We start from the raw sequence: 14,827 nt of genomic DNA on the forward strand, positions 1-14,827 counted from the left end.
ACATTTGCACCACGGGTCAAGTTTTATTTACGCAACTCTAGCAGGACAAACCAGAGGAGGTGGATCGTAAGCGGGCCGACTCAACCTGTTGTTGACGAGGGGGACTGCGTAAAGCCAACTTTTTAAATTCAGGTTAGTCATTAGGGGTGGGAATCACCAGGGACCATCCGATACAATATCACGATACCTGGGTGACTATTCAACTTGTATTGCGATTGCACAAGTTATCACTCACAATCTTATTAAAATATATCCGATATTTTAAGATTTTGTTACAATTCTAAGCGAACGTAGCCAATAACTTGCCTTGTGAGCAGTTTAGAAGACGCCACCTGTAAGTCAAGTCAAGCTTTTATTGTCACTTTAACCATATACAGTTGGTACACAGTAAAACGAAACAACAATCCTCCAGGACCAAAGGTGCTACATACAACTAGGGCTGTAGCTATTAAATATTTTAGTAATCGAGTATTCTACCAAAAATTTAATCGATTAATCGGATAAAATGTACTTTTGCTTTATTAAACAGCAATGCAAAATATTTAAGAGAAACAAAGATTAATTGCTTTTCTTTTTAGAAAAATCTACTTTTATTTTTTAAATGCATACAACATTTTATCAAAAATAAACATCGTCATTATCCACAATACAAGGAATAGCTTAAAGTTGACGGAGATGCATTAAGTGCATTATTTATCATATACATTCTTATTTTAAAGCCTTTTCTCAGATGCAAAAAAAAAAAAAAAGGTATTTCAAATGACTAAGTATCAAAAAAAACTAAGGCACACATTAAAATAAATAATTAAACAAAAACACCAAGTTGTGCAACTTATCTTTTAGAACTAAAAGTTCTCTTCTCTTGGCTCATTGATATTTCTATCGTAAGCGCTTCTTCTTCGTCTGTGTTTACTGGCGGCTTGCATCCAGAAGTGCGCTGTGTCACGCCAAACAAACAATTGCGCAAAAACATAACACAAGCTTTTAAAATTAATTAAAAGAAGCTTCGAGGCAGAAGATTTTGCAATTAACAGAAAACTAACTAGCTAACTTATACGAATAGCGGGCTAGCTGGGACAAGACAGATTGACATTTTAAGTTAATAGGGAAATATCTATGTTTTTAAATAAAGTGCAGGTGCAAATGTGCAAACTAGAGCGACGAACATGACATTACAATACTCTGTGGTAATGAGGTGACCAGTTGAGGTAGTGACAGCAGTGTTATAAAAGAACAGCGTTTTATCACTGTGGGAGGAAACCGGAGCACCTGGAGGAACCCCACCACGTACGGAGCAGAACATGCCAATTCCATGTAGACGGATCTGAGGTGGGAATCGAACCTGTGACCCTTTAAAATTACGTCAGAGTACAGCTGGGTTTTGGAGGTTACCGCTACACGAAAAACAAACCTCTACGATTAAAACCTTTTTAGTCGATTAACGTTTTAATGCCAATTAACTAATTATTGATTGATCGTCAATATATCTAATCACCTACTACAACAGAAATTTTAAACACTAAGATTTTAAACACTACTTTTCATTTCAGAAGAAATACCGATACACATATATAATTAAACAGGTCGGTTCAGAGTTTTCCATTCCTTGTGAAATCCACTTTACCTGAATTAAATAGTCATTTAATCATTCAGGTAAAATACAGCAATAGTCTCTAACAAGTTCTGAATAATCAAAATCACCCACGTTTTCTGCTTACAGAGAGTAAAAAACCTCACTGCATGAGCACATGTATGCAACAGCTTTCTGGCTTCATTTTAAATTTCTGAAGCCTATATGACGCACGTAGGATTTAAGAATTTGGCCATGGAGTCACGTAAGCGGTTGGTACGCGTCAACCTGCTAAATCAGCCAACACCTCTTAATTTTAACGTAGCGCTTTTCACTTCTCCTCTCATCACTGCTAGTCATGTTGCTGACACCCGTCATCTGCTCCAAGTCCTCCCCTTCAGTTCAAAGCCGCATGACGACGTGAAGATGACGTGAACGTGACGTGAATGACGACTCCTTTTTTTTGTTTTTTAAAGTTTTATCTGTTTGCCAAAATACAGTAAACCATCTGCTCTGTGCATCTTGTTATGCAAACTCAACAGTTATTTCAGGTCGAAAATAAACACAGAAAAAAATAATCGACTTCTATCCGCAATAGTGCTCGAATCACACGGAATCCCTACAGGACAGTAATTAGGACGAAGTGCGCGTGTGTGTGGGCGTGTGTGTGCGGGCGTGTGTGTGCGTGCTCTGCGGCTGGTGGCCTTAAGGCACAAAGTGAGCTCCTTGAGAAGTAATTAAACAGGAAGAAACGGTGTGTGTGCGCTCTGCTTCTGCCTTTTCAGCCGTGCGTTCTGAGCTTTGAATCAGCTGCTTAAGATCTTCAGCCTGCTCTTGATTCCTCTTCTCTTCTTCTTTTTTTTTTATATACACACCATCACTGTACATCTCAGGGTGGCACAGCAGTGCAGCGGGTACAGCTGGCACATCACAGCTCCAGAGTTTCTAATCTGATCGTAAACTCCACTTACTGTCTGTGTGGAGAATGTTCTCTCACTCTCTCTCACTCTCTCTCACTCTCTCTCACTCTCTCTCACTCTCTCTCACTCTCTCTCACTCTCTCTCTGTATCTGTCCAGGTTTCTCTTTAAGGATCTCTGGTTTTCTCATTTCTCCCAAAAACATGTCGATATCTGGACCAATCCTAGAGTAATCCTGAGATGCACTGAGATCCGATCCGGGGTGTATTTCCGCCTCATTCCCGAAAATACACATTTGTACACATGTACGTTCCAGATCCCAAACTCGATTCTAGACTGAATTTATAATGATGTGTCTAAAAACTGGTTCTTTGCTAAATCTTTCATTTCTTCTCATAAGAGAGAAAGAAATGCGCGAAAAAAGACAGCACCGCACTGGCTAAATTACGAGCGCATTTATTTTCGGACTAGCCTAAACTGCAGAGACGTGACTGTGAGACGTGCTCGTCGCCGTCCCCCGGAGGAAATACACACAATTTGCCTCGGAGCATCACGTGTCACACAGACCTGTGACCTTTCTGGGGTCATTAGTCCCCTCTGAGCGTGAGCACGCTTACTGTGCAACCCGAGTGCACGTGTCAGACAGACTGCATTCTGTTTGTGTGTGTGTGTGTGTGTGTGTGTGTGTGTGTGTGTATCAGGTGGTGCTGGTTTGCTTTACCTCGTCAGGCGCTGTGGTTGAGGGCGCTCCCCGAACTTCCTGTAACGAGAGGACAAGAGATAGAAAGCGTGAGAGACACCCAAAAGTGATACCTAAACCGCAGAATAAACAAAACACAAACAAACAACAATATTCCGTTGTGAGGAAAACACCTGAGAAACCGCTCGAGTCCTGGAGAACATTCGCACGCATTACAAACAAATATAACCGACGGACGCATAATCTTAAACAATCCTGATCGTGACTGGCGTACACACACACAGGCTACAGCTGTTTTAATGACCTTAGGACCATCTGGTCACGTGACTGTGTATAAACACTAACAGGTGGCTCTGACTGCTCAATCCTCTCATTGCTGTCGCACAGACGGCGGCGCTGCCAAGCAATCGTCCGCTCGCCAAGCGGGTCGTGCCAAATCTCGCATCTCAATATGGCTGCTGCTGCTTCGCTTTGAGCTTCTTCTCGCATTAGGAAGTGACATCATAAAACATGGTGTGGGGTTCGGACACGCGAGGGAGATTTATGACAATTTGTGACGATAAGCAGCTCCTACGTGGAGAATCTCAAATGCTGGAGAAGGATCCAAGTTTGGACAAGTCTGACCTGGGAACAGGAAACGTTTTTTTCCTGAATAAAGAAACAAATCTGACTCCAGTTAATTCATAAAGTCATCTTTTCTTTCCTCCTCAACCGTATTGCTTATTTCGGACATCTGAACAATCTGCCAATTCGAAAAACGCAACACACACACGCAGGCCATGAACACCTGTACACCTAGTGTATAAAATCAGCCAATCAGGTGGCGGCAGCACCAAGCGTGCAATCATAGAGATGCAGCTCGAGCACTTCTATTCATATCAAACATCAAAAAGGACGTATGGTGGGAAACGTGATCTCTGTGACTCTGAGCAATTCCCAAATCCTTGGATTAATCACACACACACACACACACACACACACACACAACAGTGTGTAAACCGAGAGGAAGGGTATGGTAATGGTAATACCCATCTTTACAACTACTGTATGTTAAAAAGGAAAGACTCGCCGAGCGCAATCAGGGACGTCTCGAAGCAGAAGCACTGAAAAGGCTCAAAACCGCACCGAGCTCCGATCAGCCAAGAACAGGAATCTGAGGTTACGGTCAGTGCCTGAATCTGGACAGTTGGGAGAGGAGGAGAAAAAAATTATTATAATAAAGAGGTAATGAAAATCTGAAAAAAAAAAAATAAAATGGTTGCATTGTTTGAACAAAGCATTTATTTCTTCAACCAGCAAGATTTCCACTAATAATACTCAAGTGTGTAACGGAATTCATTTGGTTCAGTGCGTGTTATGATCCAAGTGAATTCGGTCCAGCTTTAACGAGTCCTGGCTGATTCTCTCTATTAATCCACTTTATTCAGATTAAAAGTGCTTGCCCTATCATCCGGAGATCGCTGGTTCAATTCCCTGGTGATGCTGTTACCTCTCACAGCCGGAGGTCTAGAAAGAGCTGATTGGCCGAGCTCTCTCAGAAGGGAGGTATGAGAGGTACTTAGTGCTCCCACATAAATCACAGCTCTACACCCAATCAGGGGTGTCTGTGAGCTCACGCAAGCGGAAGGAGCGGATAGCTAGTAGTCTTCCGATATCTAAAAAAATATTTAAATCACTTCGGAGATATGGAATTTTTTCAGGTTAGCAAAGTCAATTATTCTATTCTAGTTCAAATACACTTTAGCGTTCCATTTAGGCCTGTAGCTATCGAATATTTTAGTAGTCAAGTATTATACAAAAAATTTAATCGTATAAAATGTACTTTTGCTAAATTAAACAGCAATGTAAAATATATAAGCGATTTTTATATAATATAATTTTATCGCTCCCTTTCATTTTGCAGCCCGCAACAGACTGCTCCCTCAAATCAATACACAGCCAACTGTTTGCGTCTCCTTTCGCTTTGTGGGTGACGCAAGACCTTCTTCTTCGCAAAAACATGACGCAAGCTTTTAAAATTAATTAAAAGAAGCTTCGAGGCAGAAGATTTTGCCTCGATCATTTTTTGTAATCAAGTTACTCGAGGAATCGTTTCAGCTCTAGTTCCATTATGATTTCAGCCAAATTATGTCATTCCTGACTTCAACATGTCTTATGGGAGACCAGACGTCCATGTGTCCATGCTATTTAGCCAACTGATCATGTGGTGTACATTTTCTTCTCCAAACAGCAAACTGTATAGTCAGTGTTTTTAGAGTAAATCTGAAATATAGAATATATAATCACAAAAAAAAGGGAAGGGGGGGGGGGTTTCACTTTGTTTATTTCTGATGATTTGTTTATTGATCTGATGAGGAGAAAAAATTCTGATTGGGGTTGCCTTCTGTTGCAGTGGTACTTTAGGTCATGATCGTCACGCTACTCATTTACGAATCGTTCGCCGAGTTGTACAACAAATTGAAAAAATTTTAAAAAGAAACAGCGCCATCACCACAGCATATGCTTAAAAATATTATCATATTTTATTAACCCCCATTAAAACAGATTTGCACCACTATATAAATCCACTGTACTGAAAACGCCCGAGACAGTTACACTGCTACAAGTGTAAGCTGCACAGTCTAACCGCGCTGGATTTGCACACTACAACAGTCCAACATGTGGATGTGTGAAAAGCAGCAGCGGAAATCCCCAGACAGCGAAACCCCTTTACCTCAGCACGACTGTAATATTTCATAATGGCAAAACCTTGGCCCAGATATACAGTACCTTGACATGACTAAATCCTGAAGGTACAGATTATCAAAGTAAAGTAATTTATAGGAAACACTGTCATAACCGTAGTCATATTGCAATCAGCCCACGTATGACATCACCTGTTTGAAGAAAAAAAAAAAAAGTAGATTTGTGAGGTTTGTCTCTTAGCTGAATTTAAAATTTCTTGTAAAACCTCTTACACATACGTGCTCGCGCCGTATAGCATTTTACAAAAACCCGCGCTGAGAGCCGTGCTATCCGTCACACTTCCGTCTGCACGAGCGGTTCATTTTTTTGTGAAACTCATGTGTACTGAAGAGTTATAACTAATATCCTGAGTAATTATTATAATGTCATGCTATTCATACTTTATTAATGGTATAACTACTGAACATCTGTATGACGGTATGTGGTGCTGGTTACATCACCCAACACGCACAATCAGGTCCAGTGGTGACGCTGTAACCTGGACCTGTGAGGACGTACCAAGAGCAACCGTGACTAGTGAGAGGTGGTGTGTCTGTAAGACAGAAGGAGACTCTGGAGGATTTAAAATAGAAAAGAGAGGGGGAAAGAAATCAATGGCTGAATCTTCCCGGGCTGCAGGGACTCAGACAGACAGTCTGAGGGTCATGATGAGAAGCTGTAAAAGAGAGGGACAAAGGCACTGGAGTAGGAGGGAGGATCGGGCATGCGTGGAGGAGAAGAAGAGGGAGATAAGAGAGGAGGGGAAAAAAAGAGGCAATTAAAGGGAAAAAAAGCAGAAGAGAACGAGGCCAGACTGAGAGCAAAGAGCTACACAGAAGGAGATTGTGAGAGAGGGTAGGACGAGGGAGTAAGAGGGAGACGGAGGAAGGACAATGTGTGTTAGATGGTGTGTAAGTAGAATAATTATAGAGCCAGAGATCGATACGGTTCCCACAGTGAAACACTGATGTTTGAGTGGATAATGGATTCCAGCCTGTTCCAGACAAACGCTGATGCCCGCATTCAGCCCTCTGAATTGTAACACAGAGACGAAACAAAACCAAAAACGGCCCAAAGTGAGACGTGCGCAACACACAAGTGTGTCCAACATCTGAAAAAATAACAACAGTCACATGTATACAAATAGTAAAAATTTATACTCGATTATATTAAGCTCCATTGTGTTCGTGTTTAAACTGAGTTACTGCAGATGGAAAAGAAGAGCACAATTTATTTTTTGCATAAATATGTTAAGAAAAAGATTCCTGTTCACAACATTGAACCCAACATCGATAAATCAGATTCCTCAGGATATCACAGGGAAGTTAATCTGAGCGACAAATACGGGGTTTGGGTCCAGTGACAGTAATACATTAACTACGATGATGTTGTTGTTGTTGCTCTTTCTTCTGGCAAGGGGGTTAATGAAAAATACAGATCCCAGTTTAGCAAGTTTTAGAAATAGAAATATATACAGTATATAAATACACATACAAACATATGTATGTGTGTATACACTGTATATACAAACTGTATATAAACACACAGTATGTATGTATGTATGTGTATATATATATATATATATATATATATATATATATATATATATATATATATACACACACATACATACACACACACACACACACACACACACATACATACATATATATGTATACATAGGTAACTGTGTGATTTAACAAGCAAAAATATTCCTCTGAAACTGGTCAGGGACAGGACAGGAAAGCTTGTCAAAAAATGAGAGCAAAAAAGTTGTTCTAGAAAACATTTCCTCAAGACTACATAAAAAAATGGAAAAAAAGGTCTTGCTCTTTAGAAGCAGAATATAAAGAAATGAGGGGGACCCATATTTTTGCACACACAATCATTATCGAACACTCATTTGGAAAAATGCAGCTACCATGATCTGCTACAGTAATGAGGAATCTTAACAGACTGGTTAAAGAAAAGAAAAAAAATAGTCTTCTGAGATTTTACATTAGGAGCTGTGCTTAAACCAAAAAGACACACACACACACACACACACACACACACACACAAGAAAAGCAGAGCGACTGAGCTGAGCTAAATTGTAATTACTGCTGTAGGACTACTGCATGTTAGGTGTGCGCTCCTGTTACCACAATGACCACCATGAAAGATCTTAAAAACAGGAAAATGTCAGAGAGGGAAAGAAAAATATGTTTCCTTTTCTTCTTCTAGTGAGATTTTCACTTGTATTTAGAGAAATTGTTTACTGGTACATTTGCGCTCACAGTGCCAAACGGTCTTTTCCTCTCCAGTCCACACACACACACATACAGATTAGAAAGTGTCACAAAAAAAAAAAAAAAGTGAAACGATGGCAGCCGGGGCCATTTCCTGTTAGTTGAGCGAGATCATATGGTGGAGCGGTCCTGTCTGTGTCCTCCTCGCACATATTTTCTATGAGGAAAAAATGTATAAATAAGCCCTCACAATTATCCTGCAGGAAAGTTAATTCTTAGCGCAGATATCAAGGAGAAAGCAGCCAGCACATGGCGTTCCTAAAGATCTCACATCTCAGGAGGGAACACCAGGGAGAATTCAGTCACACACTCTCTCGGCACAAAGGCCACGGCGGTAATGAATGTAACTGCAAGGAAAGTTGAGAGGGAAAGGGGGAGAAAAGGGAAAACAAAACATAAGGCAAGATGAATGGCAGCTGGCGACATTTCCCCCGGTGAACACTTATGAGACGAGCTCAATAGAGGAAAAGGAAGTTCTGTCGGAATTGTGTTTTAATCTGTTTTTCTGCACATTATCAATTTTTTTGCTTCCTTCCCTCCGGTCCTACTTTATCCCACAGCGCTGAGAGGTAAAAATCCCAGTCACACAGTCGGTCTCTGCTAGAGCCGAGACAACTTAATAAGGATGTAGTGACTTGTTTTTACCCTGTGTGACTGGTTAAAAAAAACTTTAAGTTAAAGCTGCTATATTTATTATTGATTTCATGCAGATATGAACAGACTTGATTGATCACTGAAATTAAATCGGTTTAATCTCACGAATCCGAACCTTAGAAACTCCTTCAAGTAAGCCTATAAGACATTTTAACTAAGGACAAATTTAATGAATTACAAGGCAATAAACGATAATTAGTGAATGCCTCGACAATGGACAAACCATAAATAACAAAAGTATTAGAGTTAAACCGATTCAGGGTGATTTTTGAATTTTTTTTTTTAATCAAAATTCAGATATTTGCAGATGAGGTGGTAAAATGTTGCTGTTCGACTATAATAATAAAAGTGGCGTTCTCTAGAGTATTCACACAGCACAGCATCCTGTAAGTTCGGAGCAAATTATTTAAACAAATTTTGTTTAAGATTGAAACCAAATCTTAAAAAACTCCCGATGATGAGTAATTCTAATTTCGGAAAATCCTCAACGTTCACAGTCTGAAACAGTTTAAAATGGCGTCCGTTCACCATGTAGCGTTATCCTCCCGCGGACGTCTTTCTCTTTAAGCAAGGTCACCTGACCCCGGAATTTCTGTCACCGGAATTTCTCCTCGCGATTCGCAAGAGTATAATGCGAAATCAAAAGGAGGGTAGGACTCTCTTATAAATGAATCCGACTTATGAACAGGCTCCCAGAATGAAACTCGTTTGTAAGTCGGAAAGTTACTCTACTTACAAAATCGCAACGTGAACCAAATCTTGGTATCGTAATAGTTTCGGGTCGTCTATGGCGATTCCCATACCTACAAAATATTATTTTAAACCTGACTTATTAAAAATTCTACATCCATGAAATAAACCTCTACTGTGATTTTCAACATCCATTAAATGTTCCTTTATTTGAAAGTTGAGAACTGCTGTTTTAAGTGGACATTGTTCAAGATGTCCCTGCTTAGGTTTTGGACATGTACACATTTTGCGATGTTTCCATCTTAGAAAATAATCACATCCGCAACAGGAGAATAACCGTGTCCGACTCTATTTGATGTAACCCGTATCCACTTCCTGGAGGTAAGAGAACATACGAGCCGAGGTCATTACGCCAACCTGAACTTTAGAGCCGTCATGGCGTTATGTGTTAATAGGGGTTTCCCTCCATCTTTTCCAGAAGGAAGCCAGAGTGATGTAATGCCATCACAAGCCAAAACTCTGACAGGATGAGCATTTCCTATATCGGCACTGAGAGCACATGACATCGGAAATCGATTCTCGGCTGAATCTCGTGACTGGAAAATTACAGAGCTGAATAATTACAAGCGGAAATAATTACATCAATTTCCAAGAGAGTCCTCAAAAAGATTTTATTGGAATTCATGTGTGATGTGATCGCAACACTTCACAGTGAGTGTCCAGTTAGCTCCATGTTGTAATCTTTTGGACAGATTTTCGAACAACTGCAACCTTGTCATGACTAATTTATAACAGCGCTGTTTGAGATGATGTGTTATAGTACCAGTAAAAAGTTTGCACACACGTTTGGATTTATTTTTCTACATTCTTGGAGAATACTGGATTTTTTTTTTAACTACGAAATAACACTTATGCAATTAGGTAGCTTAGTAACAATCACAACAACACCACCACCATCATCACCACCACCAACAGACAAGTGTTATTTTAGGATAAGAAAGTCAGCTGTTCTGGAGAGATGTTCTTGCAAGAACAGTACTGTCAAGTGCATTTGCAAAATTCTGGACGCCTTCAGCATTGTTTTGTAGAAATAAATACGAATCAGCAAAGACCATGGAATTAGCAGGCGTGTCTAAACTTTTGACTGGTAGTGTACAGTACGTGTTCTGTCCATTTTTTGGCTGAACACTAGAGCCATGCTATTTAATTCATTGCAAGATTTATTCAGCCTTCTGTTGGGCAATTAAAATCATTAAATTGATAGGCTGCATTTTTTTTTTTTTTTTTGTCAATTTACACTTCAATTGTTTAGGTACACTTTGAAAAGTGATGCTGTTCACAGCCGGAGGTCTAGAGAGAGGAGATTGGCCGAGCTGTCTCAGGGGGGAGGGATGAGAGGTACTTTGTGCTCTCACATTAATCACGGCTCTACAGCCAATTAGGGGCGTCTGTGAGCTCGCACACGCGGAAGGAGCAATTAGCGCTGTCCTCCGAGTGTGTTACTCTGCCCCTAACGGTGCGTGAGCAAGCAGTTAGAAAAGATGCGCTCGGCTGGCGTCACGCGGTTCGGAGGAACACGAGATAGTCTTTGGCCTTCCTGGCTGAGTGGTTGTAGTAGCCTTAATGTGGGAGCCCCCTAGTGACGAGGAGGAATTGGCCACGACTAAGTTAGGGAAAAAAAAAAAAAAAAAAAAAAGTATTTACAACTTTTCCAGAAAGTACAAACCGTTGGAACATCTTCTGCAAATCCCCTAAATTTAAGAGCTCTTAGCTCGTCTTCTTTTGAGTTTAATGAGCAACGGTTGGTGCAATACCACACCCTACTGGACCGGAGCAGAAGCTTAAAGTTTACTGTTTTGTGCACGACAAAACATGTCATGTAAACACAGCATTCTATATGTTTAATAATCACTGTTAGTAGTGTTTACTAATACAATAAAGCTGCTCGAGACAAATAAGACCATAAACCTTACTGCTACAGAACTGAAAGTCACGATCGAAACGAATCGACCGTTTGAGATTCACATTACACACACACAGCTCTACTGAACATTGGGTGCCTACTGAGATTACAGGTCTGCTGAAGTTATACAGAATACTGCTTTAAATCTCACTTCAAAAACCATTTTGCCCAAAAATAATATTTTTTAATAAATAAAATTTTTTTAAGTGTATTTTGCAGGACGACAACTACAGGATTGCAATCTACAGGCTTCAACATCAGTGTAGAAACTTAGTTTAAACACACTTCATGCCCATGTGTGTGAGTGCAGAATTTCCAACACACTTCCAACACAGTAACGCCAGTTGCAATGGACGTCTTACATCTTTACTTTATTTACATTTACATTTAGGCATTTGGCAGACGCTCTTATCCAGAGCGACTTAGAAAAAGTGCTTTAATGTTTACATAATTGGATACATACTTACACTGGTTTAACTAGGTTAATAACTAAGTGCCATTAGTCCAACTAAGAAGAGGTTCCCCCCCCCCCCCCCCCCCCCGGGGGGGGGGGGGGGGGGAGGTTAGTCCAAGTACTGGAGAAACAGATGAGTCTTGAGTCGTCGTTTAAAGATAGTCAAAGTCTCTGATGTACAGACATCTAGAGAAACTTTATAAAACACAATGCATTGAACAAGCACCAAATAAAACATGTCCTGTTAATTCCTATCACAAGACAGTAATTTGCAATTTTTTCTATTTAAAAATTGTAATTAAATTGAGCAACACACAACCCTACAAGGTATCTATAAGACAAGTTGGTTTCACCAACCTCACATTTCCGCCTCTTCTATTATTAAATATAAAAAAAAAATGGTTAAAAACTTCTCCTCACAGGAAGCACCAGGTGTGTGAGTGCAGTTTGCAGAACTGTTTAACACCTACACCTTTTTGTTTATTATTAGGTGTGTATTATACGAGCCATGTAACTCTGTGCATTCGCTGTTACTAAAACACTACAACCAAGAATATAAAACTAGCGTTTGTATACAGTTGCCCAGCTACTACTATATCAAACTAATCCACCAATCAGATTCAAGAACTTAGGAGAGCTCTGATATAAAGTGTGAAACTGCAGACAAATTAAGAGTCGCAAACAGCATATAATCGACTAATTATTACACATCAATATAGATGGAAAAAGATGGCGACATTAGCTCTAACACTATATCTACTGTTCAATAGAACAGTATGTAAACACTGCAGCTAAGAATGACAGCTAAGGCATTGTGAGGTTTACTGTATGATTTGTCTCAAGCAGCCGAGTGGTATCGCACCAACCGTGCATAAAGTCAAAAGAAGAAGCAGTGATACTCTTTCAAAACACGAGATACTAGTCCCAGCTATCTGTTCTCACCCAAATGAGGATGGGTTCCCTGTCGAGTCTGGTTCCTCTCAAGGTTTCTTCATATTGTCATCTCAAGGAGTTTTTCCTGGCCACTATCTCTGTCGGCTTGCTCACATCGGGGACGATCTTATAATGGGGATGTATACACGCATGTCCCTCACACATTTCAAATTCCACAAATGTACGCAAAACTCAATACACATTAAGAGCTCACTGAGCTGAATAACTTTCACGGTGCACGTCACGGGCTCTACTCAACTGGAAGACGGTTATTTTTGGGGTTGTTTGCAAAACGCACCAAGGGGGATTTATATCATTGCCACTAAAATGGGCCTATGTGATCAAGAAATTGAGGATGTAAAATTGGAGAGATCTTTGATATCTCAAATGGGCCTTAAACTTGTGCCAAAAAGCGGCTAATAACTTCCAGTCTGACATAATCATCATTGTGTGAGATAATTTTGAGCATCATCATATCACGTAACATCACACTGTGATGTCAGTGATGCTTTTTTTTCTAGCATCTGGGGCTTTTTGGAGGTCTAGACTTAAAATTTTCTCTATTCCAAAATCTGGTCATAATGGTATTAGTATGTCCCACTGCGCCCACTGTCGCAGGGTGCTTGGGCCCGCTCATCGTTGCTTGCATTTTTCTTTTGATTCCGTTACGCTTTATAAATAAAACCGAACTGAAATTAAACTGAGACGGAAGCAGGGTGTATTTTCTGCAGAAGCTATGGATCATTTGTAATCTCCATTAGACCATTTAGCATCTGTAAGTTAACTGTCATGAATTAAAAAATAGTATGAACTCATTCTGATTTTCGAAAAGACCAACCCGACGATTAAAAAACTAACCCAGCTATAATGAATAAACACTAAATAATGATTTAATGCGCTCTATATATTCCAATACTTATCTATGACTCATGTCAGCCTCAACTACAGCTTAGAATGGTAAATTAAATCTGTCATCTAAGCGACTCAGAAATGCACTAGACCTGATTCAAAACAGGAAGATTACACGAGGTTTCGATGGTAAAGGACACAGAGGCCACTGACGGAAAACTGAGGCCTAATGTGACCATAATGTTTAACGCTGATTTTTAAATATATATTTATTAATCTATTGACTGACTGACTGTAAAACGTCAATTCCAGGCAAAGGGCCAATAACTGTGCTTTTAAATGTGTCTTAGAAAATGAAAGGCGATGAGACTTACTGCCTTTATAATTCTGTATTAAATCTGTACCAAATCCATACATCATTGCTAATCTTTTTTAAAGCTGATTCACTCACTAACGAAGGTTTGCACAATCAAATGTTTTAAAAAAAACAAACTTTTTCACCCAGACAACACTGACCTTTTCTTTTTTTATTATTGTTATTATTATTGCTTGTCAAACTAAACACTGGCAAAAAAAGGGGAACTGAAAAAACTTGACCAACTGAAATCTGCAAGCGGAGGGGTGTTGAAAACTCAGTGAGACAAGCATATATACACACACACACACACACACACACACACATGCATGATACATAAAACAGCCCATTAAAACTCTAGGCTTGTGTTTTAACAGCGATACTCAGACACAGCTTGAGACACATTTCTGAGAAACGCTAAAGCCGAAGGATCGAGTAAAGAATGTTGACCGTGTTATCACGTAAACCGATCTAACCTGGCATTCTCTCTCGATTCGTCTGCTCCATCGCTTCATCACATAACAGCCTGTGGAAGTATACGATTACATTTCAGATATACTCACTGCAGCCTTTCGGAAGTTGGCGTGAGAGAAAAGATACAACTTCTTCCTTAATTAATATATATATATATATATATATACACACGCACACAAAACCCTCTCTTAAATTTGAACTCTACACTGAGAATGCATGTAAAGTAGACGGAAAATATTTCAAAAAGTACATTT

General features: G+C 39.8%; 1 protein-coding gene across 1 annotated transcript in view; it reads right to left on the reverse strand.

The window, feature by feature from the left end:
* The window catches only part of rbpjb (recombination signal binding protein for immunoglobulin kappa J region b), a 56,640-nt gene that overhangs the window by 26,885 nt on the left and 14,928 nt on the right, over positions 1-14,827 (reverse strand). The window contains exon 2 of the mRNA XM_053495656.1: positions 3,211-3,249. Coding sequence (XP_053351631.1) covers positions 3,211-3,249 — 39 coding nt within the window. The remainder of the gene's footprint in view (positions 1-3,210; positions 3,250-14,827) is intronic.

The sequence above is a fragment of the Clarias gariepinus genome, chromosome 1, assembly GCF_024256425.1.
Source record: "Clarias gariepinus isolate MV-2021 ecotype Netherlands chromosome 1, CGAR_prim_01v2, whole genome shotgun sequence".
Taxonomy (NCBI): domain Eukaryota; kingdom Metazoa; phylum Chordata; class Actinopteri; order Siluriformes; family Clariidae; genus Clarias; species Clarias gariepinus.